This window comes from Neodiprion virginianus, chromosome 3, assembly GCF_021901495.1.
Source record: "Neodiprion virginianus isolate iyNeoVirg1 chromosome 3, iyNeoVirg1.1, whole genome shotgun sequence".
Taxonomy (NCBI): Eukaryota; Metazoa; Arthropoda; class Insecta; order Hymenoptera; family Diprionidae; genus Neodiprion; species Neodiprion virginianus.
Window position 1 is genome coordinate 25,189,138 of NC_060879.1, and position 25,934 is coordinate 25,215,071.

At 39.8% G+C, this 25,934-nt stretch overlaps 2 protein-coding genes across 11 annotated transcripts in view; one reads left to right on the top strand and one right to left on the bottom strand.

Annotated features, from left to right (window-relative positions):
• LOC124299502 (fasciclin-1) overlaps positions 1-25,934 on the bottom strand; it is a 224,666-nt gene that overhangs the window by 54,077 nt on the left and 144,655 nt on the right. For all 8 annotated transcript variants that reach the window (XM_046752750.1, XM_046752749.1, XM_046752747.1 and 5 more), the window contains exon 3: positions 13,156-13,352. In XM_046752750.1, the coding sequence (XP_046608706.1) occupies positions 13,156-13,352 (197 nt within the window). The remainder of the gene's footprint in view (positions 1-13,155; positions 13,353-25,934) is intronic.
• LOC124299503 (origin recognition complex subunit 3) lies at positions 17,947-25,224 on the top strand. Of its 3 annotated transcripts, XM_046752754.1 has the most exons (14): positions 17,947-18,172; positions 19,321-19,452; positions 19,581-19,692; positions 19,805-19,959; positions 20,209-20,363; positions 20,929-21,037; positions 21,194-21,358; positions 21,850-22,041; positions 22,132-22,248; positions 23,093-23,380; positions 24,111-24,344; positions 24,415-24,534; positions 24,862-24,929; positions 25,040-25,224. In XM_046752754.1, exons 1-14 carry the CDS (start codon positions 18,149-18,151, stop codon positions 25,143-25,145), a joined length of 1,977 nt encoding a protein of 658 aa, XP_046608710.1. In that variant the 5' UTR covers positions 17,947-18,148; the 3' UTR covers positions 25,146-25,224. The 3 variants fall into 3 exon arrangements, with proteins under 3 accessions (XP_046608710.1, XP_046608711.1, XP_046608713.1); XM_046752755.1 differs by lacking the exon at positions 22,132-22,248; XM_046752757.1 differs by lacking the exons at positions 17,947-18,172; positions 19,321-19,452 and having other exon boundaries at positions 19,581-19,696.

Consider the following 25,934-nt stretch of genomic DNA (forward strand, 5'->3'; position numbering starts at 1 on the left):
ATAGGCGTATAGATCGGTAATTGCGTCCCAACAGCTTGGAACAACAACTTTTGACCGTCCACTTTTCTTCCGAGGGGAAACTACCGGACTGAAACTCGCCACGGGCTTTCCATCCGCATCAAAATACCGATGATCTATTCGGGTTGACGTACCAAACCTTTATTACCGCCCCGCGGTCGAAACGATGCACCGAGGAGAGAATTACAATGCGAGATCTTGTTGCGGAACTTTTCTGCCGAGATGGCAGCCGGATACATTCAAGCCCGAGAGGTGTTTATTCAAACCTCTGAAAAGTTCTTCTTCTTCTTCGGACTGTAATAAAGGCGATGCAGAGAAGTTGGCGGGAATAAGGAAGCAATAGCTTCTTTCAGCGAGTCTTTGGAAAATTAGTTTCAAAAGCTCTGCAACCGGTTGCTGGCGAAAAGTACGGCGCCCCTCGTTTAGGAACTTGGTAACTAACGGCATTCAAATGCAACAACTTGAAGTCTGCGTTATAATGTTTCGAAAATTCATTATTAAGCGAGACAGAATTTTCAACGTATATTTCTGCGGTTCGAAGCAACGCCACTGACGAATCGCCGGAGCTCTCAAAGGTTCGTCGCAGCCACAAAAGCGCACACAAGCGGAGCGTAATGAAATCGGGAAAAAGCTGACAAAGACGAAATTGACAGAACGTGAAAAAGAATTTTCGTCTGCTGAAACAGTCGGGTGAAAAAAGAAATCGGTAAAACACACCGATGAGTTTCGACAGAGTTCACACTTCACGCAGTGCCGATGACAGGTTCATCTGTAACGCGTATTTCACACCGTATATGCCCTGCTTTTGAATATTGAGAATTCGGTGTGTTGCTATAAAAAAAAAAAAATTCCGCAAATGCGAACTTCGGAAATCGTAGGCAATTCAACAAAATTTTATTCAAAACAGCTTGAAGACTCGTTAAATCGCCTCGCGTTACAAATTAGCCCTGGGCTGAAGACAACAAGTTCTTAGCTATCGGCTTCACCTTCACTTCTCCACTTTACTGCACAGCTTGTATCGACAAACTTGCAACGAAACTTCTCTAATTCCCAAGACTCGCTGCATCGACTTACGTAAGTTGAAGCTCTGCCTAATAATTTAATAACTCCGCACTTGGGCTCCCCCTGCAGCCGGAAGTGGCTTATATGGTTAATTGAAATTCGCGTTTCTCCTATAGTGGCAATGTTGTTCAACTTCAAGTTCGGATTATCACGAATTTCAGTTGCATTCTGCTGCTGCGCCATTCGATTTGTAGAAAAGTTGGACCGTTCGCTCTGCGATTGCAGGTTTCTCGATCGCGGAATTTCATTAGGGATATCAAATTCCGTGCATGTAACTCTCTGATCAATTCTCATATGCGATCGCATGCCGTACAGTTAGCCGCGAATGAGGTCCGTGTTGCTTCTCGAATTGTCTGGAATCTGATGCCGAGTGATGCCGCGATGTAATATCCACGAGTCCGACAGCACGGTGATTTTGTCAAAGAGAATTCTGCTCTACACGGAGACGGCGGTAATCGGGCCTTGATTACAATTCTCACGTTTTCGTCATTCTGCAGTGCTTCGAATGATAATTGGAAACTTGACGTAGTGATAATTGAACGCTCATTTCGATTCAATCATTTATCTGGCAACCGTAAACTGAATTTCATTACTATTTCAAAAAGAACCTGATCCATATTTCTCAAAGAATACATATCATCATAATTTTTACGCGTCGACGAAATAAATTGCAATACCGATATAATAAGTGCGGTGTTAATTTTGGGCGGCCAACATAATTGGTTAAAGTGTAATTAACACCAATTAATCAATCATCGCACGAGAGTTCGCAGCAAACGAACGTAGTTATCTATAATATATATCGATTCGATTGGAAAAACTACGAGTCTCTTTCTCACAACTTATGGAGCTATCAGGACAGTAGATGAATAAAATCCTTGATGGAAGTAACATTCGTATCACATGCATGGGTTAAATAAACGTTCGTGATGCATGCGCGGTACATTTTACTCAGTTCTTCCAGTCTCCATAACCTTTGAACCGTCCCTAAATTCGCCGCTCAACTTTACAACGCATCGTAATAGGCTAGAATTCGTGAAGATTGCCCCGTATATCGCTGTTTCTCTCTCTCTCTCTCTTTTTCCACGAGTCCTCCCAAATTATGAGGAAAAGAATAAAAAAATATATATGAAAATAAAACTTTTAACCTACACGCCGCGCTGAGCTGCAGGTACCAGGAAAAATGTCCCTGCAAATTACAGGCGTATCATTTTACACCCTTGCGCTGCTACCAGCCAGTATTAATGAGCCTCCCCCAACGCCTTGACTTTTACGAGCTGAACAAATGCACCCAGGGTACGCGTATACATGTGTGTAAAGTGTCTCGGTGTGTTTGTTTCGAGTATTCATGACAACGCTCGGTTGTCCCGTGACTTTCGGAGAGTCTAGCTTGCCTAATGCTGTATTGAATAATTAATTCCCCGGGCTTAACTGCCAACCGTTTTCTCACCTCGACTGATCCTCGACGAAATACAGAAATTCAATTCGCGATTCCGTTTTGAGGTACAATTTCACTCGTTATACAATATCGTATATACCTACTACGGTGTAGTGAAAGTAGCTTTTGAACATTGCGAATTTTATTCCGAAGAATCGGTTCGACCGTACAATCGTCGGGGAATAAAGCAGATGGTATAAAATGAAAGCATGACTTGTTGCGTGTGTTGTAAATTTGAAAGCGGTGAGAATTTTATTAAAAATATCCAGGTATCGTGACGAGGCGATTTACTGCTTAAATTTCATGAACACTCGGCTCCGGTACGAAAGTCCTCTTTCCTCCGATTATCCAGCGTGAAAAAGGACAAGTAAGGCTTCGAACAATAAGGAAAGCTGAAGGGTCATCCGGCGATGCAGAGATGATAATAAAATGAGGGGGAGTAAAAACATAGCGGAACAAGGGTATAATATTAAGATAAAAAGGAAAAGGGGGAAAAAAATTCGTCGAGTAAAAGAAAACCTCTTTGTGTACTTTGAACTTGTCAAGATGTGCAAAGGGAAGCCCGGACGTGACGGAGGCCTGCTAAATGCGAAAGCTTATTCTTATGACAGCTTTCAAGAACAAAGAGTAGTGGCGGGGTAGAAACGGTGAAAGATAATATAGAGAGGACAATAGAAACGCTAAGGGGGCGAGTGATAAAGGAGCAATAACAATGGGGGGGGGGGGGGGGGGGGATTTTATTAACCGTCGAATTGTTTTTCTCGGTGATAATTGAAAAATATCCGGAGGCAATGTTGACCGTGTTTCACTCCGCGTGTCCTTTCCTCCAACCCTCCCGAAATGATCGCGGACGCCGAGAATAAAGGCGCGGTGAGAAAGCTCGATACCGTTATCATATAATTCGACGATTTAATTCGGAACATTCACCTTTGTTTTCCATCGGTGGATTCGATCGCCGTACCAGATACGTACATCTATTCACCGGATAATCGAGATACTCTCCTCTCCCTTCAGATCGTATCATGCGACTTGAGTAAGCTCCCGGTAAATACCAGCGAACCGACGACTCACGGGTGATTATCGAGCTTTAAGCGATGTGACCGAATCGCCTTGCAAGCTCACTGCTCGCCTTTTATCGTACTCAGGATTTCCGCACTTGGGAAGCAGTTTTTTATGCCCTGAAAATTCTGGCTCCACCGGCCCGATTTCTACTCTGCAGAATTTATATTTACGTACGCTCATTTCTTATTCATTCATTTTTATTTCTCCGTTTCGACTATGATAGTAGAAAACCAGATGTGTTAGAATAAAGTTCTTGCCGAGGGTTTTGAACGCTGAATAGGAATTTTGAACGTACATAAGAATTTGCATCAGACTACACACCGTTTTACAAATTTTGGAAATTGTTTTTAATTTGTTAGCTTGAATAGTTCAACGTTTAGTGTTGAAAAAAAGTTCAAGAGAAATGATTTCTCAATTCCATGTTCATGTTCCGATTACCGAATCTCATTTTTTTTACAATTAGCAAGATTATAAATCACAGACGAAGATATTAACATTATCAATCGTACGAGTCATTAGCCGGAAGTCTGATAAGCAAGAAATTAGATATTATTTTGAAAATGATAAACGGTATAAAATAATTGCAAGAATTCTTTAGGCATAAACATTATTAACGAAAATATCGAACTTACGTAGCATGTAAAGAGAATCGACAATCGATATCTTCAAGTTTACTATACGGTTACTAGAAATTTTTCGAGAATCTGTGCTAAAAACTAGGGAGAACGCATTCTATACAGCTGTACAGATACCTAAATGTATATTAATTGCACAGCTACGAAGTAGTTGAATATATATTCAATTTTCAACAAATTCCGAACTATAGCCCGCGGTAGGACAGCATTGCGGAGGTTTATCGGCAGTTAAACCTAGTAAAATTCTTGCTCGATCACGGAAACAGAGAACGGTAATAAAAGCTTTGAGCTTTCAGCAGTAGCTAAGCAGTGTCTCGATAGCTGCAGCCATTCGACGAGGAGGAGCAGTAGGCAGAGGGTGTGGCACAGTCTACGCAGACATGACGCCAACCTGGCGCCGAGCTGAATTGCCATTTGCCAACCCTCCGGAAATTGAGCTTTGTTAATTTCCATTAAGACTTCTCCTGGTTCAGAATTTACCCGATTCACCTTGACAGCTATGGCGAAATACGAGCACGTAGATACGATACTCGCGCTACCTATTAGATATGCGCCAGTAGCGCGAAAGTTGTGCGTCGTCATTTACGAGAAAAAATTCGAGTGTTTAGTTACTACGGAAAGTAGATTTAAAGTTACTCCAGGATTTTTACTTTTTGTTGGAAGGTATACATCGAAGACAAACCGAAACATGAAATATACGAATTCACTGGTCATAAAACGATCGACAAGTGATTACTGCAAGTAAAACGTTTCTCGATACACGAAAAAAGATATTGTAGTATAAACTGACCGGCTATCAAGTCAATTACAACCATAGTTACCTTACTTGAAAAACGAAGCTGTTCAGGATTTTTTTGCCTCCGTCGTTAACTCTGCTCTCCAGAATGCGAGTAGTCACACCAACTTCACATAAGTCGCGGTGATCGCGTAGCAGCGATTAAATTAGTCAAATGATTCACATGTAACCACCACGTAACAACCATCCGAACAAATTTGAAAATAAATTCTGAACGTACTTCGGACTGCTTGAAAATACGTCACTTTCACTCGCGTGGTGTTATCAATTTTCACAACGCATATTCACTGAAATATTCACTACCCACGCGTCTAGGTGAATGAAGGTAAGGCGTTTGCAAAATCAAACATTTCTGCGACGGATCCTCGCTCACAAACATCACGCCTCTGTTTACATTTCGGTATTGAAGGTTTGACCTAGGATCCATTCAGCGGTTCGCAAATCGTACTGCTCGGTGTACGTTCGAATAACAGAAGCGAAAACAATATTCCTTCGACCGTACGATTGCGGGAAAGTCGGCATGCAGACCGCAGCGCGGCTTGAAAATTCACATCCCCTTTAAAGCTCTCTGAGATTCATTGAATCTGGCGGTAGGTCGAAAGTTTTTTACAACTTCGAGTTTCCTCGAAGTCTTCTGACCATCTCTGGAGGGTCCAAATTGTATAATGTTTGACAATTTTTATGGGAATTCGATATAAAATTTTCAGAATCTTTCAAAAAACTTGAGAAGAAAATTTCTAGGATAAGTTTCCGCGGGATCATATGTCGGGGAATTTTCACCGATTCGCGTACGACGCTGCAATACATATATGAATGCGTACGTGAATCGCTACCGCGAGAGGAATCCCGACTTTATTTCCCAAGTCGGAGTTTTTGAGTCGTTCCTAAAATTGCCTCGCAATCCCACGTGGCTCTTACGGTCTAGCATAATCACCGTATCGCTCGCGAATAATAACCTTTCACACGATTCTCAGCGCGTCGGCAGATGCTCACCTCTGGTTCGTTCTCACGCAGCATTTCAACCAGGAAGAATTATTCCTAACTCGAATACAAACTCGTTGGACTTTTTTCTGCGAAAAGTGCACTGAAGATGATTATAAACCGAAACAATGTACCAAGATTTAAAATATAATGTTCAATGGTACACTTCTTTAAATTATTCGCAATCAACAATCTACAAACAATGTAAAAACCGCGATAATGTTATCTCGATATGCTCGATATTCGAAGTGAACTCTACGAAGCGTCGTTACGTAATGACCTCTTGAATCCTTTCTAATCCCGATGTTTGTTTTCGGGTTCTCGAAATGTTCTCAGCTTCCCCGCCTCACCGCCAAGGCGCATACATTTGAACGTTGACTTCAACGGTAAATTTCTATCGATTGCAAGTAAGGCTGTGTATTTGAATAAAGCTTTTAAAGTTTCATTTGTACTAACAAATAATTTTTTAACTTTCGCTACCAGGGAACGTGTTTTTTTTTTTTCACCATACGAAGGATTTTTTCTCCGTGAATAAATAATTAACTATATGAAAAATCGCGACAAAATTGTGAAAAAATTGACGTAGTTTAGCGTTTGTAAATTTATACGACTGATGTGCAGTTGAGTAGATTTGAAACAAAACAGTGAAATGATGCGTAATTCTGTGACGGTATTCTGGGGCTACGTTCTGGCATTTCCGTAACAATAAATGTCAAATCATCGTCGCGCGAAGAAATTAAATTATCGATTAGTAACCCGAATGGCAAGAACGCGAGGCTTAACTGCTTTTGCAAAATTACATCACCGAGACGGGATTTAAATTCCCCAATAAACGGCAGACTCTCATCGCCGTTACAAATTTTCCGGATTCTCTTCTTCTTCCTCGTTCCAGAGATTACATCAAACTTTACCAATAACTGGATAAAAAAATCGTGCATATCACCGCTCCTTTCTCGGTGTGCAAATATGATTTTCATATTTTAAAAAAATCCTTGCCGTGAAATTTCTATTTAAAATACAGAAAAATTTTTCCTAACCCCGGCATTCAGACATGCACAATTATTTACCGAACTGCACGTTCGAGGGGTATCATTAATAAGAGAAGTGGCGTTGATAGCGTCTCTGGAGTTGATCTCAACTTGCCTAGCGGGAAAACGGAAGCTTGCAGACATACACGCGCACGCACACACGTATGTCGTAAAACAGGCGGAAGGTACGACGTGACGCGTAGAGAGTATCCGACCCGGCCTTGCGGCTCCGTCATTCCTCTTCGCGTTCCTGAAGTACCGCCGCGGTAGAAAGGCGCAAAAATTTCAACAAAATTCCTGACGACACGGTGCAGCCGTTCCGTCGCAGGCCTCAGGGGTGGGTTTAATTTAATTAGAACTCTGCGTTAATCTTGAAAACTCATATTCCGCTGCTGATTGCGAAACACTCGCCAAAGTTCACTGCCGGTTAAAGCCTGCTGCAGCTATTAGCTCAAATTATCCAAAAACTCTTTTATATAAAAAGGGATGTAAGCCAGTGTAGGTACACACGTGCAGACGAACGATTCGTCGATTTAACCAATACGGCGATGAAATACGCCGAAACATGTATTTTGTTTTTTCGACAGAGAAATTGATCAATTGATCCGAAAAAAAAATTTTCATAGAGTGAAACAACATTCATTTAAACCGACAATTTTCCCACCACAATTACAGTAGAATCTGACAAATTTTTACGTACTGTACACGCAGAAGAGTTATCCTTCGGTGATTTTGAATATTCAACTACTATTTTTTATTGGAAACAATCCTATCGTTAGCCTGATTCTTATTGTAACGATTTACACTATTATTCTATGAAGGCTTTGAGGTGTGCCGGGAAATTCGCGCTACCGAAAGGGAACACCGGAAAAGATTAGAAAACTTGACCGAGCTGGTTCGAAGCGAAACGAATCCAGCCTAGAGACGTATTACAAGCGTCGCGGCATTCTCGTGATCGTCGCACGTCAGGCAGCGTCTTCTTCGCCGGTTGTTCCCTTTGTTTTTATTGAATTTTCTTCTTTTCCCTGTTCGTTGTTGTTTCACTTTTTTCTTTCTCTTCGCCGTTCTATCGAACGACTTGGCTCGTGGGTGACAAAGCCTGCCTAATAAAAGTCCCCATAACTTCGCAGAGATGGAAAAATCTCTGGTGTACATATGTACTCGGCTTTTTCCTTTATTTTTTTGCGTATCTTCTCGCCTTTGCCGCCTGTGCATATATATATATATATATATACATATATATACATGTATGTATGCGTGTATGTACCTATAGGCACATTATGTAAGTATCGATTTATACACTCGGTATAGGCGGTGCCCGTTTCTTCCGCCACTCTCTATATTCATACATACCATTCCTTATTCAGGATCCTCCAGAGCCGAGATTTCACACCGAACACGACACCATGACTCCCCATGGTCCACGTATAAGTGCAGCTTCACATGTATCGCTCCACTGAGGGGGGGGGGGGGGAGGCAAATCGAGGCGCGAGCTTTCCGACGATCAATGACTCCAGGCCCCGAGTGATCAGGGGCCAAGCTGCGCAATAAGCAATGAACCGTCGTACGGAAAACTCGCGGAGGTTTCGGAGGCTCGAGGTATTGACCAAGGTGAATGCAGGCGAAGCCACCTTGCAACGCTAGAAGAGGTTTCGCGATGTTCGAAAACGCTGCCGAAGTCTGAACCGAGCCGAAGATCTTGCTGGGAAGATTTTCGTGGAGACGAGAAATTTCGTTGCGAAGCTTTGTGAATAAATTTTGGGTCGGTGCTTGGAAAAAAGACGGACTTTAACGAATTATTTCCTTACTTTTGAGTCAAACTTAATACACAGACGGAATTTCGATGCAAAAGGAAATTTTTATAAATCTTGAAAGAAGTAAAAATGTTTGGTTATTATGAATTAAGTTATCTGCGGAATTGTTTGAGTTTTTCTTTTTTTTGTACGTTCAATAAGCAGGAGTTGATTTTGAAAAACCTTGAGATTCGGAACACGAGTATAACATTAACCGATCGTGACACTAATTCTGTGAGGCCTCATTCATTTTCAAATGACTGTGATCAGCTGTTCGTAAGATTCGAACGAAAAATATACGAAACATAGTTTATACACTGGAATGTTTCAAACATTGCACACTTTTCAGAATACGTTTTCACGTATATAATTGGTATGTATGAATCTGTATGAAGGAATAAAGTAAAAAAAAAAATCAATTTTTTAGTTTTTGAATTCCTTCAGATACAATTTGCAGATGCTCCCTGATCCTTAGATGTGGTACTTTGATACAAGAAATAGTGTAGAATAGTTACAAAACCACATTTAGTTCGACATTATGAAGAGGGTGTAGTTCAGATAAAAAAAGAGGTATATTTCTTGAAAAATAATTCATTCCTCATTCATTATTCAGCTCGGTTTTATTATCAAATAGACGGTAAAGTGTGATAACATCATTGATTTGAAAATTCCTTTAAGCGCCGCGCGATGCTCTTCTCGATTCGTACTTGAAAGCCCGCAATTTTCGACTGATCCCCCTTTTCCCGTAGATTTTGTTGTAGCAGGGAGTCAGTAATGCAAGCGACTCCTTTTCATTCGCGTCACGCAGATAGTAGGAGAGCCTGAAGTGAGTACACAGTGCGTATAGCCTTATATTACGCCCACTCATCCCCAACTTGTCTCCCTCCTTGTTAGGGCTCGGCGCCTTAGGCGTGGAGAGGAGAGGAAAGGAGAGGAGAGGAGAGGAGTCCTGCGGGGGTTGGGAAAGGGTTTGTCCGCGTACCCGGGTTACCAGAAAGAAGTTTGTCTTATATTTTTCAACAAAGAGAGCCAGGCCAATGTTCGTCTCGGCTTGAGGGCGGCGGGGGATTTTAATCTTGGAACCGGTACCGCGGACTGGGTTTCATCTCATTACACGTTCGTCGCGCAGGAACGTGCTTTGTAGCCCTGAGGTGCTCGCCCACTTTTTTCAACCCCGCCTTTTTCCCTCACCCCCTCTTTTCACCCCACCCCAGAAACTCGCTGGTCTTCTCAATTTTGTTAGCTAATTAATGAGAAAAAGTGTGAATGCAATGATTATTCATTATAACAGACTTTTTTCTTTTTTTTTTTTCGGTAAGGAAGGCGAAAGGCGCACCCTCGTACTGCATCGATGTTATTATAATTTTGCACGAACGATGACGGAGAAGAGATTATGGAAATTTTTGTGTCATTTCATTACCGTACATAACGTGAGGTAGACTCGACACTAATTGTGACTGTCTTGAAGAGATTCACCATAAGAGTTGATAAATTTTTATCCATTTTACAGTGATTTGAAATTAAGAGTTAAGATCTAGGCACTACATTTTTATAGTTATTATCTAACAGTTCCGGAAAATGTAAATTTGACAAATGTTCAACATGTGACTATCTCGTAGTAAAAATAATAAGCGAGAATTGATTGATTACACCGGTCAACACGAATTATGAGTCTTGGTTCTAAATGTCAAATTTTTATTTCTTTCCCCTGAGTAATGAAAGAAAAAATAGTTTATTATATAAAGTTTGCTCTTTATTTAATCGTGCTCCTATCGGCTGCTTACCTGCTGCAACCAAACACTTCAAGACTTATTTATCAACGCAAGACAGACAAAAGCAAACTTCATAAGCAGCGAATGAAGATTTTGATTATTATTTAATGTATGGAATCAAAATGTATTAATTTAAATGCGAAACCTCGAAAAAAAAAAAAAACAATTTTCGTTCACCTGTGTTATTGACTCATGAACCTCCTCAAGAGCGAGGGAGACAGAAGGACGAGGGACACAAGCACGTTTAGTACTCTCCCGAAGTAACAGAGATCAACCCTCAACTAATACTAGGTGCAGTTTCTCATTTAGCAGCGCTGGTATATACAGAGATACTCGATATGGCGCCGAGAACAGCATGAAAATTTTTTTTTTCATTCTCTATAACGTTGGAAAAACGAACTTGAACCTCTAGAAATTGCAATAATACGGCAAGATAACGAAGCAAATGCGAAACCTGCACGACGTGGGGTCAAATTTGACATACTTTAATCTAACAACGTCGGGTGAAAAGTATCTCCCGATCTTTTGGTGCGTAGCAGGTTTACTTGTAATACCCATCAGCGATAATGACTCTGCGGTGCCGACGACAGGCTGTACATTTTCCTTTGAAAGCACATTAAAAGCTCGTTAGAAGCTGACCGCAAACTTGGCCAAGACAAGGTACGTAGTTACATGGGACCAAACTAGATCGTCAAACACCTTTGCAAACTTTCCTCTGAGACACGAAACAGAGGTTGACGAAAATTTATTATACTTATCTGTGATGCCGCGTACCTACGATATACATTATCGTCAATTTGCCACTCGGCTGGCAATGAGACGCGAAAGCACAGCGCGACAGGTGTAACCGAATTCTAAACGGCGAGAGAAAGTCGGAGGAAACTTCGTTCCGTGTGAAGGTTAAGGGTTGCCGCTCCGCCGACGGAATTCTAAGTAATTCCTATTCCCTCCTCGTGGCGGAAGGGTTGAGCAAAAAGGAATGGTAAATCTAGGGAGAGGGATACGGGAATAAAGGATAGAGCGATAGAGACACGCGTTTATACGTAGAGTCATGCGAGACCGGCCAGGTAAGCTGGATTAATTTTTTAGGACGGGTCGAGCGTCGAATTACCCATTTACGTACAAATTTTGGGATTTTGTGGATTTCAAACTTTCACCGGTAGGAACCCTTGCGTTTAAAGCACACACCGATGTGTCGGATATATCCAAGCCTCGGGTAGGGATAAATAATAAATATCCAGCTGGTCGGGGGTTTAAATAATTCACATTCACCTGGTAATCGCATAAGTAGGGTATATAATTTAACGAGGTCATTTTACGTCTCCGTTTGCAGTGAAAATTATCACCAGTGCACCAATTGTTGCAGTAAAAACCATCTCGAAGCTGGACGAGAGATTATAACGTGTAAAGACGGAGCCGGGTTGAAGTCCCGAATTTGAAAAGTTCCAAAAGCGCCTGATTCCGAATTATTTTGCGGGGAAACTTGAAGCGAAGAAATCAAACGTTGACGAAACAACGAAGTTTTGAATGGTCGGACAACCCGACGGCTCCAAGTTCCAAAATTCAAGTTACGATACAGCAAAGTTCCGAAAAGTAAAGTTCCGATAGAACAAAATTCCGATATATGAAGTTTCGATAGAGCGAAGTTCAAAAAGTTGAAGTATAATCACACAGCGTAGTTTACTCAACGAGTGGGTTTAAAAAATTAGAAAAACCGAAAATCAGAATGACCAAGATTCCGAACGTAAAAATGTCGAAAGTCCAAAATAAAGAAGGATCAAAGTGGTGACATTTCGCCAAGCCAGAAATTCAGAGAACTGAAAATCTTCGATCACTCAGAATTTCCATGTTTCAGATTTTTCAATTTTCTCACTTTCGCACTTTCGGAACTTTGACTTGTCGGAGTTACGCCCGTTCAGCACTTTATCCTTTCGGAACTTTGATCGTTGGATTTCGGACCATTCGAAACTTTGATGTTTCGTCAAATTTTGATTTCTTCACTTCAAGTTTCGCTACAAAAGAATTCCGAACTTGTCGCTGTCGGAGCTTTTCAAATTTGGAATTTCAATCCCACCCCGTAAAGATCATTCCTCGTACTGCGAAATTATTTACACCATATAGTTACACAAGACTAAATATTCACTTTTCTAAAGTTCAACGACATGGTTCATCAGCGATGATTTCGAAACATACATATAGTTCCGCCCTTCAGTTAGACGTCACTTTAAGGATGAATACATTCAACTGCTGTACAGTCCGATCGGAATGATACACCAATGACGCGATCAACAGTGATGAATTTATAACCAAGCAACAATTTACAAACGTATAAACAGACGCATTTGATGAAACTGCGAATTTCAACTAGCGATGAATCCTCATCACCGTAGAGAGTGAAACGAGGGTGTGACAATTCCGTCGCTCAAAGAGCGGCCGTACAGCGAAGTAAAACATCGTGATGTGGGCAGTTTTGTTGAACACCGGTGACGCAAATCGCTTGTAGGGAACGTACACGATTTAGCCGCGATTGTCGCGGCGGTGGTTTTGCATAAAAAGCGTGTAAGGCTAACCTGTTTTTCCTCCGATCCTCCGCTGTTACCAGGGATGCTCGACTGGTAGTTGCTACGCTCTATAAGAACTTTGGCGTTGTTGATGTAGATCTCGGGGCGATAGCTTCCGGTTTTTCGCGTCACCCACAGCGGCGGGCTTCCCGTAAGTTCCGACAGAATCGAAGTCGAGAATTCGTCCGTTGTCAAGGCGAGATTGGCTGTAAGAATAAACGGTACAACTGCTTAGTTAGTTTCAGGATCAATGCTCATTTCAGTAGGTACATTAATGGATTAATTATTATCATGTGTGTGCCTACTCGTGTCGTCTTCATATTTTCCAACGCGTCATTGTCTCCTAATTAGCCCCAACATTTTTTCAAGTCAACGATTTGAAACCTTATTATTCACGGTGAAAATGCGGTAATGACCAAAAGTAAGATACCGTGGGTAATAAATCTTGCCTTTTATATTCTTAGGCCCCGTTTTTTTGTTTCGCGCTGAGAGCTACTTGGTTTCTTTCGGCTGATATAACTGTGCCTCTTTCTCTACCAATATATCACAGCTGCAGAACACAACTATGATATACATACGTATACATCAACGAAACACTGCATATAGCCATAACGCGTAAAAAATTACTTCTAAAAGTTTTACCGTATAACACGTGAATCTGAATTCCTTCGTACAGCTGAGCCAAATATTTCCGAAATTATAAAGACTATTGCTCTGCCCGAGCCTCCGCATTACGAGACCCTCGTAATCACCGGACCGATAATGAAGTTCAAGGGCACATCGGTTCATTTAAAATTTGTATCGGAGCCCAACGAAGAGGAGAAAGAAAAATATATACATAGGTACGTATATATACTTGTATATAATATTTGCCTTGTGGCGCCGACGGAATCTAATCAAAAGAGCCCTGTAAGCGGGTATATAAGTAGCGACCGATAACGTTATGTAATTGAAAGTCAGAACCATCTTCCGAGCAGCGTTTCTTTCCATTCCTTCCTTCCTTTCTTCCAGTACCCTGTTCGCCCCTTCCTGTTCCGCATCCTGAAGCACGGCAGCACCGAGAGACTTACCTCAACCATTCATCGGATTCCAAAAGAAGGAACCCCCAGAGGCTGCGTCGCACAATACCTCTCATTACGCGCTAGCTAGGAGAATCGAGCCTCGTCTCGTCAACTTCCCCCGAACCACCCCCAACCTGCACGCGGGTCACCTGCGAGACGGTGCGCAGCTTTCGAGCTTGGCGCACTTGAGCTAACTACCCTACGAATAATACTCGGTTCCCGCATCCAGTGATACGTGCCTTTTGTACGGAGTAATTGTTTAATCGTCAGTCATTTATGCCGTTACTGGCTCTTGTCCCGGCTCGAATTATCCTAATCGACGAAATTGACGCGCGATAATGAGTCTCTGAGTCACACCGCTGAATAAAGTAAAATATCGCGATCAATAAATAATTAGTATATCGGTTATATTCGAACGCTTTTTGCAGCAGGATGACAGGACTTGTTGATTTTAGATGAAGCTATAAAATTGACAAGGCTAAATTTAGTAACGTTAAGGTAACCAAACATCAGGGAAAAAATCGCTACTCTGCGATATCTGAATGATTGTCGAGGTGTTGGCTTTTAAAAATATGAATACTTATGTTTTGTTTATCATGGTTTATCTCCCAAACATGTATTGTTGCAGTAAGATTACTAACTTCATCCTCATTAAAATTGGTCATGCATTTCTTGTTTAGTGAAAGGCAGGTCGGATATATCGTCTCATTATCGAGAATATCGGTGGCCTCAATGGATCGTGAGGAATCAAAGCACCCGGATGTACCTACTTAATATCGATTTTCTTTATTATTCTATGATACGCTGTATTGCATAAAAAAATATTAGACAGGTTATTTTTTTTTTTCAAATTCACACCCAAAAATCGATTTTCACGATTTCTCGATAGTGAAGTAAAAAGTTTTTAATAACACCAATTGGACGTTGTTAACTATCAACGGACGATCAAATCTGCACAGTGTTTTTATCCTCAAGGGCTGCATCCTTTACTTTTTTGGGGTAAATTTGGAGAGGTGTTCATCTATTAAAACATCGAATTATCGCGTGACGAATATATGTCTAATGTTTTTCGATTCCTCGCAACTTATCATAGAATGAAGAAAAAAGGCAAGGTACACTTCGGATACCTTCTTTTGCAAGTAGGCAGATCTACCTTGTTTGTTGTTTAATCTGTTTAATTCACTGCTCCGTACGCAAGCAGAACGCAGTTGATTTCCACTTTAGTTTCGACGATCGCATGAGTAAAAACGCACCTGAAAATACGATTCACTTCGAGGAGGAAATTTCAGTGTTATTCGAAATAATAAAAACATGAAAGAGTTTGAACGGCAACGTTTTCTGTTAATTCACATATGAAAACTCTCGGTCTACCTGCGCAGACGGAAAACGGAAAAATGTTTGCCGTTTAAAAAAAGTAATCCTGCGGGGATATATATGCGGATGAATATTGAATTTCCCGTTTGTGATGACGTATCTTCTTTATTTGGTAATTCAGCCAGTCCCGTTATATCGAAATTAATTTCGCTAAAACAATACATGCCCGTCGTGGAAAAACATCCGAGATCAAAGACTACAAAGGTATCGCCGAAGAGCCTCATTTATTGGCCTGCGAATATAACCGATAATTGCAGTGAGCACATCCCCTTTCGCTTTATACGCTGGCAAATTAGGTATTGAACTTTCAGTACCGTGACCCTTTAATTCCTTCGTACCCTTGTTATAACCACATCTCGGGACGAATAACGTCGACGGATATTTCACTCTCCATAAACCCCTTGGCAAATGTTTTAACCGATAGTATAGGTTCCGGGCAATCGATAAAATTACGTGTTATAACAAAAGTTGATTAAAGTACGATCGAGTTGAATCAAAATTTCCTCAATTCGTAGTTATAATTCGAACAAACTATAAGTTTGTTTTTCAAACTTATTACTTTATATATTTGACATTTTTTAGCATAACTCGATTTATTGTTCGAGGTTAATATCGTCAACCTTAATCGTTAATAAGAAGTGTAACTCCTGATACAAATCAGAACACTATTTGACCATCAAATCCCGGCATTATCTGTTAGGCGGATTTACCTATCTTTCGGCGAGGAAGGAAATATTCAAAGAAAAAGTTTTTGTAAACATTAAATTTGCACGTAAATTAAAGAGCGGAAAAAGAGTATAGCGAGAGGGCGGAATTCACCCCTGAGAGAGAGTCTTACATTGCTTGTTTAAAATGCTACGGAGGCTCGTCGAAGCGAATTATAAAAATAATGTGGAGAGAAGTTTCTTCTTATACTTCTTTTTTTTTTTTTTTTTTTTTTTTGCGAGATGCGAGGCGGGACTTGTACGGGACTAAATTGAACTGTCACAAAGAAATATAAAAACGAGGCGACGCGGGATTTTGCCTCAGGGAACGGAAGCAATATATTGCTTTCAACTAGAACTTGGACAATGCTACTTAAAACGACAAATCGTCACGCAGTACGGAGAAACGAGCTTGCGATAAATTTCATCGTACACTGAATTTTCACGCGATCTATATTCGCTACTGGAATTTGCTGCACAGTTCTCTGCATATTGCGAGTGTTCAGTATTTCGGCAGCCTGTCTAAAACTGCAACGGATGATGGCTTGTTCAATTGCCTAATGCAGGCATAACTGAGATTGCTGCATGCCCCGAGGCCTCGTTATATGAACGTCACGTAACGCGCACACGATATCAGATTATAAATACCGTACGGGTTTCGTCAGATTGTGAGAGGAGAGACCAGGGAATTGATTAAAAAATGCGCAACCGAAAAAGAAGACTGCGAAGTGGAATAATGCAACGTATGCGAATTGAAAATTTTGCATATTTTGCACGTGAACAAAATTTCAACGCATAGATGTACGGTTAGAAATTTTCATTCCTTCTCGAGCATTCATGCTTTATGAAATACTCGATTCGTTGGTCGGTCAGTCATTTTTACCATGTTAAAAGTAAGTGTAACGAACTTGTTGCCGATTGCAAATATTATCTACCACGATATCTATCCATATATATGTAAAATGTTTTACAATTAATTGATTACTCCATAAAGTCAGGACGGGTACGAACATAATTTTTCAAAAATGTACGATGAAATACATACGATGTACAATAAAACAAAGGTCATTTCTCTGTAATACAAATTTTTAACAAACATATTCGTATTCGTTATTGCGATGTTTAAAATTACATGAACTCAGACTTATTCGGGTCAACGGAGTGAAGATTTATAATCTAAATTTAGATGAATAGATACCGTTAAATCCAATTGAATTTCTTCATTATCTAATCTAATCTAACCGCCAACAATTTTGTAGATTTAAAAAGATCTGTAAATTCATCATCAAATCCGGATCTGAACAGATCTCTGAATCATAAATAGTTGGATCAATTTAGATGCAAGCAAAAATTGCATCCCATTGAATCTGTCAATGTTTTCCCGGATAACTAATCCAAAAATAAACGACACGAGCAATCTCACTTTCGAAACGCATCGCCAATACTACCGCCGGCAGCGCTTGCGGGAGACCAAATATCTTCGTCTCCATATCTTTCTACGTCCCAGCCATCGAATGACGCGCTCCATGCTTCGATGCGCCGCCTGGCGGTCGTCCTTGAAACCTCTTCCGCCATCCAAAATCCCCGTCAGCGTCCAACTTCTGGATTCCAAATGGCAGTTAGCGCTGCGTGACTTGGGACTGAGTGGCAGGCCGACAAAGCAACGAGACGCGAACATTCGTGCGCAGCCGTTGCGCAGCTCCGTTAGCGTCGGCGCAGCTCTATGACCAACCGTTATTCTACGGTTCATGTGTATACATATATAAACCGGATTCTACAGTTGATTCGATTATTTTTTGTCGACCGGTTCGCAACTGTGCAAAGACGAGAAAATCAGATGCACTGATCAATCTCCTGGCGAAAATGGACAACGTCTCTGTCTCGAAGGTACGTTATCTTGCTACCTGTTGCGCTCTCAGCGTAACCTAACCACAATGCATTTGGCATTTACGAATGTTTGTTAGGACTGTACGGAGTAGAATTGGAAATTAGAAGTATCCAATCAGGGATCGCAATTTTCATATCTGCATTCTCAACGCGATTTCTGATTGGAGGATGATCCCTAGTCCTTGTTTGTCGTGATTTTTGTGCTTTTTATCGCGTAATTGGCTAAGAAATTGAAACTAGGCTTTATTTTATTGGCAGGGATTGTACAAAGGAGGTGATAATTGGCTGATTTTTATTTTGTCATCATTTTCTATTGTTTCGCGTTTTTTCATGGCTTGGGAATTGTTAAAATTAATTTAAATATCTGGGGATCGATCCTGTGATGTCACTTTTCACATTTCCCACCATCGAAGCACTCTCATTCGTTGACAATACTTTGCAAACTAATCAAAAAAATTGGATGGTGGGAAATGTGAAAAGTGAAATTACAGGATCGATCCCCAGATACTCGTAACGATACAAGTTTCTGAATATCGTTATGTTATCTCGTATTTTAAGTAGCGACATTTCAATGCCGACCGTTTACCGCAATTTTATTTTTGAAGCTGCTTGGCGGGAAAAATAGCGAAACGAAATACCTATTAGTCAATATTTCAAAAATCACCAATTTAACGTTTGTTAAAACTTTTTGTTCTTGAAAGCTGACGATTAATTATTTTATACATTATTTCACTCGGCTCCTGTTTTGCTGATTCTACGGTAGGTTCTTTTTCTAGAAAATTAATCCACCAACGCAAACTTGATTGTCGTAATTAATTTTTTTAGCTGCCAAGCGCGGTTTCAGCAAAACCTTGATATTGAATCCGTACCAATTCCTCGATGATAAATTTAATGGAAACGTAAATGGTTCTGTAAAAATTTACTCATATAATTTTGAAGAGATATATGTAGAGCGTTTCGGCTCTATTCACATCGAGTTTTCTGGCCTGGAGATTGCTAATTTTTCTACAGTTAGTTTTTACGCCCTCGTCGAGTTCGATCGGATTTTTGTTTCAATCTAATTCTCTACCGAGATTGTTTCAAAAGAATGCGTGTATTTTTACGACCAACAATGCAGCATAAATCAAATTTCACTATACGTGTTTTAGGGGGTTTTTGCCTTCCAAGGAAGCTATAGAATTGGCCGCGGAAAGAAAAGGCCTGGAAAAGCACCGCTGTTTAACGAATCGTGGTACAAGGCCTACAAGGAAGTTTGGTCAACCATCGAAAAGTCTACTCAGGTAGGAAAAAGGGTAAAAAGTCCCTCAACGCAGGTGAAATGCGCTAACTTGAGGCTCATCAATTGACCGCAATTTCACATTGCATAATTGAAGAATAAGACAAAATAAGAATCGATTACTTATTGTAGAAAATAAATTCCGACATTTTCGCAAGAATCTCGGACGATTTGAAGTCATACGTCTCATCGATAAACTACGATGATCTGTCCGGTGAAATACCCACAGCAATTTTACTGACCGGCAAGTACGATGACAAATTTGTTCTACTTTAACGGTATAATAATTATAGGTAAAAAAAGACTCTCACCAGGTATAATAATATACACGGTTATTTTTTTTTTTTTTTTTTTAGGTGTCAATTTACCCGATCACGGGGCGCTTTTTCAAATGCTAGCCAGAAAATTCCAAGATATTACCTCACACATAGCGATTATGCAGCAGAGAGACTCCTACAGCTTGAAAAATATGATGGAAGAAACAGTCTTTCAGCTAATTAACAATTCCAGGGTAATTGATTTGGCGCGGTGTACTTTTATATTTGTGCCTCGGTTCTTGGGCCAAAGTTTACTTTCAAGTGTCCATCCTATTTATTTTATTTTTTTTTTCTTTCGAGGGAAGCATGAAAGTATAAATTATTGATTGAATTTCGTCAAGATCGCTTTTCACTTGTTCTTTCAATTATTGTTTATAATGGCCTACAAGCCCTTCAATGAGCACTTTTCAGTTATTTCTCATGAGGTATTCATTGTTTCGCAGAATAAGCGCACAGAAATACAGAAAAACCATTGCACCTCAAGTATGCTGAACGCCTGGTATCAGGAATATGGTTCAAACACACCTCTGCTCATAATCATTCCAGATTTCGAAAGTTTCTCAGCTGAAATTTTGCAAAACTTCATTCTAATACTCAGGTAAATATGCGTAGGAAGAATTTTGAACATTATACGTATTTTATTGCGATTCACTTATCCGTAACGTAATATTTTCAATTCTGAAAGCAGTATAAAAAAAAATTCGTTATTATTTATTGGACGCTTTATATGTCTTGAGTGTTCATATAAAAAAAAAAAAAAAAAAAAATCGTCTACTGTAACTGATTCTCGACAATTAGAGAAACAAACATCGAGGTCTGAAACATTCAGAACCCGTAATTATTAAATATTTGATCGGAAAGTTTACGTCTTTCCGACAAAGAAAAAAAAACAAAATATATGGCATTAATTGATAGCATCGAATTTTACGAATTTAGTTTCCTAATTTCCTTCTTTCCGCGTCGCACGAACATTACGGTTACACTATCGATTTACTTGATGTTTTCATTGAATTGCGAATGATTTATGCATTCAAATACTTGCTAATCTGTCTGATTAGTCAGACCAATCCGATTATCCACATATTTTGTCGTTATCTACACCTGCCAGTGACTAATATTTTTTTTCACTTACGAATACCCGTTTTTTTTCAATTTATTTATAGCGTTTACTCAAAAACAATCAAATTTGTTTTAATTTTCGGAGTAGCGACAGCGGTCCACGCTGCGCACAGATCGTTACCGCATCACGTCACATCGAAATTGCGAGTTCAGGCAAGACTAATTTTATTATACGGTTACACCTCGTTAAATAAATCCGCAGAATTTAATCTGCACAGTATTAATATTAATATTTCCCGAAATTGTATTTTAACGACAAATTCTCACTGAATAATAATAATACCAGTAATAATATATCCATTACAACAGGTTTTCCAGGCTCCGTCGCAAGTGAAAAGTCTCTCAGGTGTTTTGGACGGCACGGTTCTTTCCACGGAAACCCCGTTTAAATTAACCGGGCGCGCTTTTCAGTTACTCACCGACATATTTTTATTTTATGATTTTTCCGTCAACGGTTTCCTGCAGGGCTACAAGGTACGAAAATTGCTGTATTTAATCGAGATATATCGACGGTGATACGCGTGATGTTTGTTTTTTAGATACAAGTATGTAATTTTATTCGGCACGTGAAGCTTTTTCCTCGTTTTAACCGTCTTTGTGTATTTTTTCCATTTTCCCTTCTTTTTTTGTCAGTTGTAAAACAATTTTAAATGTATTACGCAGGCTTCGTTGAATAATTCACCACCGCACTCGTATTATAACCGGCTACGAGCATTAATCATGTTATTCGAACGTGCTTATAATTACACGTTGTGAACACGTAGTTATATAATGTATACGCCGCATAATATAACAGAGGCCTGCATTGTTATTGAATTAATATCCGAGAAACATGAAATATTTCGGCATTATGCGTAATATATATGTAGAACCTATAACACATATGCACACGTTATATGTCACAAAGAACGAAAATCTGGCGGCGTTGATCGCAGTAATTTCGCAGAGCATTTTTTACTTTTCAGATGTGTATGTTTCAACATTTTTATGGAAAGAATATCAACTCGTTGTGCTGCAACGGCGATAATATCGGATCGAGAATATCCGCGTTGAGAAGCGAAGATCTGGATGAGATAAAAAAATTAAAATCGATTGCTGAATACGTTCGAAAATTGCCGGTGACAAAACGCGACTCCCTAAACGACGAAGAGTTCAAGGTATAAGCCGCACCAATTTCCTTACCCCTATAAAACCATGAAATTGAATGAATTAATTACGCCTTACCCCCCTCTATCTTTCCCATACAGGAATTACTGTCTACCTTAATAAATCAGGTTCACACCTTCACTCGCACCTTTCAAATTACCCTAAAATGTTTGCATCACCTCACCTCGGATCTACCTAACGCGCCTTTGGGTAAACAAGTAAGTTTTACGCTCGACTTGCAATTTTGATTGACGATGGATCGGCGTAAGTCCGCAGAAGAGATCGATCTGTATTTATTGTTGTTTCAATTTTTTATTTTTATTTTGGTAACTATGTACACCTTTTTTCACTCACTTTTGAGGAGATCGAGCGGTTAAAAATCGACAATGATTTTCTAATTCTTACCACAAGATAGTCGTACATTCAAGATTTGTGAAATTGTTATTACTATTAAACTGTGAAGAAATCTTTGAAAATACACAGGTCAGACAACACTGAAATTTTGAACAAAAAATTGATTATTCATTTCAAAATGTTTTAAAATTGTTGAAAATTTGAAAGTTTCACTTTGGAATGCCTCATTTTATTCAGAAGACTATTTTCTATGAATTCACTGGAAGAGATTTTCTTTTTTTTTCAACATTAAACTAGATGTTATCAGTTTTTTTTTTATTCTAGTCAATATTTATACAATATTACAAAATAAAAAAAATATATAACGATGCCAATGAAAAAACGATGCGTCTTTTGAATAAAATTAACTCTTGCAAAGTGAAATCGAACGAGTTTACTAGATTTTCACCAATTTTGAAACGATTTCAACCGAGGCTCTGATATATCTGAGCTTTTATTTATATTTCCGGTATGTTTTGCTATTTTAAAAGAGCTCTACGAATATAATAATTGAAGAAGTACTCAATGTACGACTATATCGCGCAAAAATTAATTAATGGTACCGATTTCTGCCAGCCAACCTCCAGAAAGTCATCGTGGCCGAGTTTTTACTTGCCAGCATCTCGTAGACGAACCGCTTAATAATTCTTTGCCCCGTTTCGAAATCAGCTACGAGAAGTATACGCGAAGGCTGTTAGCTGCGCCATAACCGAATCCCAAGAGTACAAGGAGTGCCTGCAATACCTGGGTTTCATATCGAAAGAAGAACTTCTGACGAAACTTGATGCGATGAAAAATATCATCGAAATCTCTACCGAGGAAAAATTGTTGGCGGATGTTAAACTTGATCTGGAAAAATACAGGGAAGCCATCAGGAATGCGAGCCCCGAAGTAACTAAAGAAAACACGGCGGTCGTCGACCCGGGTGAAAAATTAAATCGGGCCCAGCTAAAAGAGGTACGAATCGATTCGCAGTATATCACTTCTCACCTGTTGGGTATTATTTTACACACGGAAAATTCTTGTAAAGCTCAAAGCTTCACGAATGGACCGCCAATGCAGCGGAAACAAAAACAACCCTCATATTCCAATCGTTATTGTAATATCCGAATAAAAAATGGTATACTAACGCGACTAATGGGTGTGTAATTATTGTATTCATTGACATTAATTACTCGGTTATAATACGGGTGAATGCTGTTGACGAGATTATGCCGTAGGGATAATTGGAATTCTCAGTTTCGGCACACGGTTTTATAACGAGTGTATTATTATATAGTGTACTAGTGTGCGATTAAAATGTCATTCGTTTCCTGGCACGCCGAGTATATACTCGTGTATATGTTCATTGATTTGTTATCAGACTCATCGTTGTGTGTAATGAAACAACGATTATTATTCCGGCTTTAAAATTGAACGTCAAGCTCATTAATTGTGCGTTAATGAATTTGGTCCACAAATTAAGCAAATCCCTGCGGGTTGTACCCGTAAATCTGCTGTCAGGTTAGTTTATTAAATCGCTTAACAAAGCGACCAGTCATTTTGATTTTCTATTGCAGCGTTGTTCCCGCGACGAAGTCAAACTCTACTGTATTATAATCTATTATTTGATCAATCGGTGCGATCATAATTTTTACAAACTTTACAAAGTGTTAAAGAGAATTTCTTTTATCTTCGCCGTTTGCAGAAGCTGCTGAAATTGTCCAAGAAACATTCAATCTCGCCTTACAAACAAGCCCAAACGGATGTGATAAATTACCTCGATCAAAAAGTTTTTTCCATTTATCTGAAAAATCCCGCACTTCTGCCGGGCAGTGAAATATTCTTTTTCAACGACGGTAACGCCGTGAAACATCACATTGTTGGATCGCCACGGGCCGCCATTCACACCGGTTTGAATAATCCGCAAGCTTACTTGGACGTAAGTGTATAGAATGGTTTGCGAAATCGATGAATCGGGATTTCTTTTTCACAGTGATTTGTATTTTTAGTGTTCTTGCTGCACGGTGACCAGCCAGCAGCCGATTGTTGAAACGATGCCGGACTTGAGCCTCATTTACAAACTTCATTTGGAAGGCAGAAGATTGATTAACATGTACGACTGGCTCCAGGTAAAAATAATCACAGCTCACTATATCTCGTCAATATTTATCCCACAGATGTTTTATAGTATTTTATCAACGCCATCACTTTCCAAAAAAAGTTTCATCTCCGTGGCGCCTCATCGAAGACTTTATTCAACGTTGAATATCAATCGATAAACGGTCGCATATTATAGTGGTCCTAATTCGATTGGGACCTTCACCTCTTTTCGTACATGAATGAGCCATTTGCACCCTAACTATTTTTGTCTGGTTCAGTTTTTAAATTAATTTTTTTCCAAAAAATGCGAAAGAACAATTCAACAGTTTTCGCTTACTTCTCATTGTTTATTACAGTCTTTCTTAGCAATCGTGTGTCCAGATCAGTCAGGGGAAGAACGGCGAGAAGTGGATCCCGAACTGCAGTATCCTTGTCTATATAACGCAATGAAAGTTTCGATCAGAACGCGCTGATTTCTTTTCCTCTAAACAGGTGAAATTTCGCAGAACATTTTCCTTAACGCAATTCGCTCAGAGCTCGATTTACACGGGCGGTAGCTGAGCTACAGTTTCTTGGATTCATCAAATCGTCGAGGAAAAAGACTGACCACGTGATGCGACTTACTTGGGGCTGTAGTTGATTTCAATAACTCTGAATTAGTTTATGGTTCACGTTTCACGCCGCTTCTTGCCATAATAAAAATATCATCTATGAAGAAACAGAAAGTGTTGTTAATTTTTGCCTGTGTCGATCCCCCTTAGCTAGAAAGTTCGAATTATCCAAGAATCATGAAGGAAATATCCAAGAATTATACTCGGTGATATGAAATTTGACGCGAGTGTTCGAATTAAGCTGTGTTAGGTTTTCAAACCGTAAAAGCGTGATACATTGCCAGACGCTGACGGCAGATAAAAAGAAAGAAGAAAAACAAAAAATATATGTGACGCGTTTATTAAGTGCGCCTGATTTTATTGTCACGGGTGAGCCATAAATTGAAATAGCTTTCCAATACGCCGCGATTTTTGTGAAAACATACAAAATATAATTTACGCGGTGAAACGCGAAATTACACATTGAGATTGTCCTCGTAAAGTTTCGATCGCATATTGCGAGGAGGGATATCCTCATCGGTTTCACTTCTTCCTCCACACATGAATGTATACAGGTATTGCAATTTCCCGAATATTGCAAAATTGTCTTTCGGTCTCGTCAGTAAATGGTTCGTATTTCTTTCTCTCTCTCTCTCTCTTTCTCTTTTTCTCTTGCCCGCTTTCGCCATATTTTCCGTAAGCCGTAGAAATATTCTCAATTCCGTTGAAAGCTCGGTTCAAATCGTATCGTGGCGGGCGATATTTTTACTTGGTCAGCGTAAAGAGGTATTTTCTTGGCTGGCGGTAAGGCGATCGCGAGTTAAGTTGCTGACACGGTC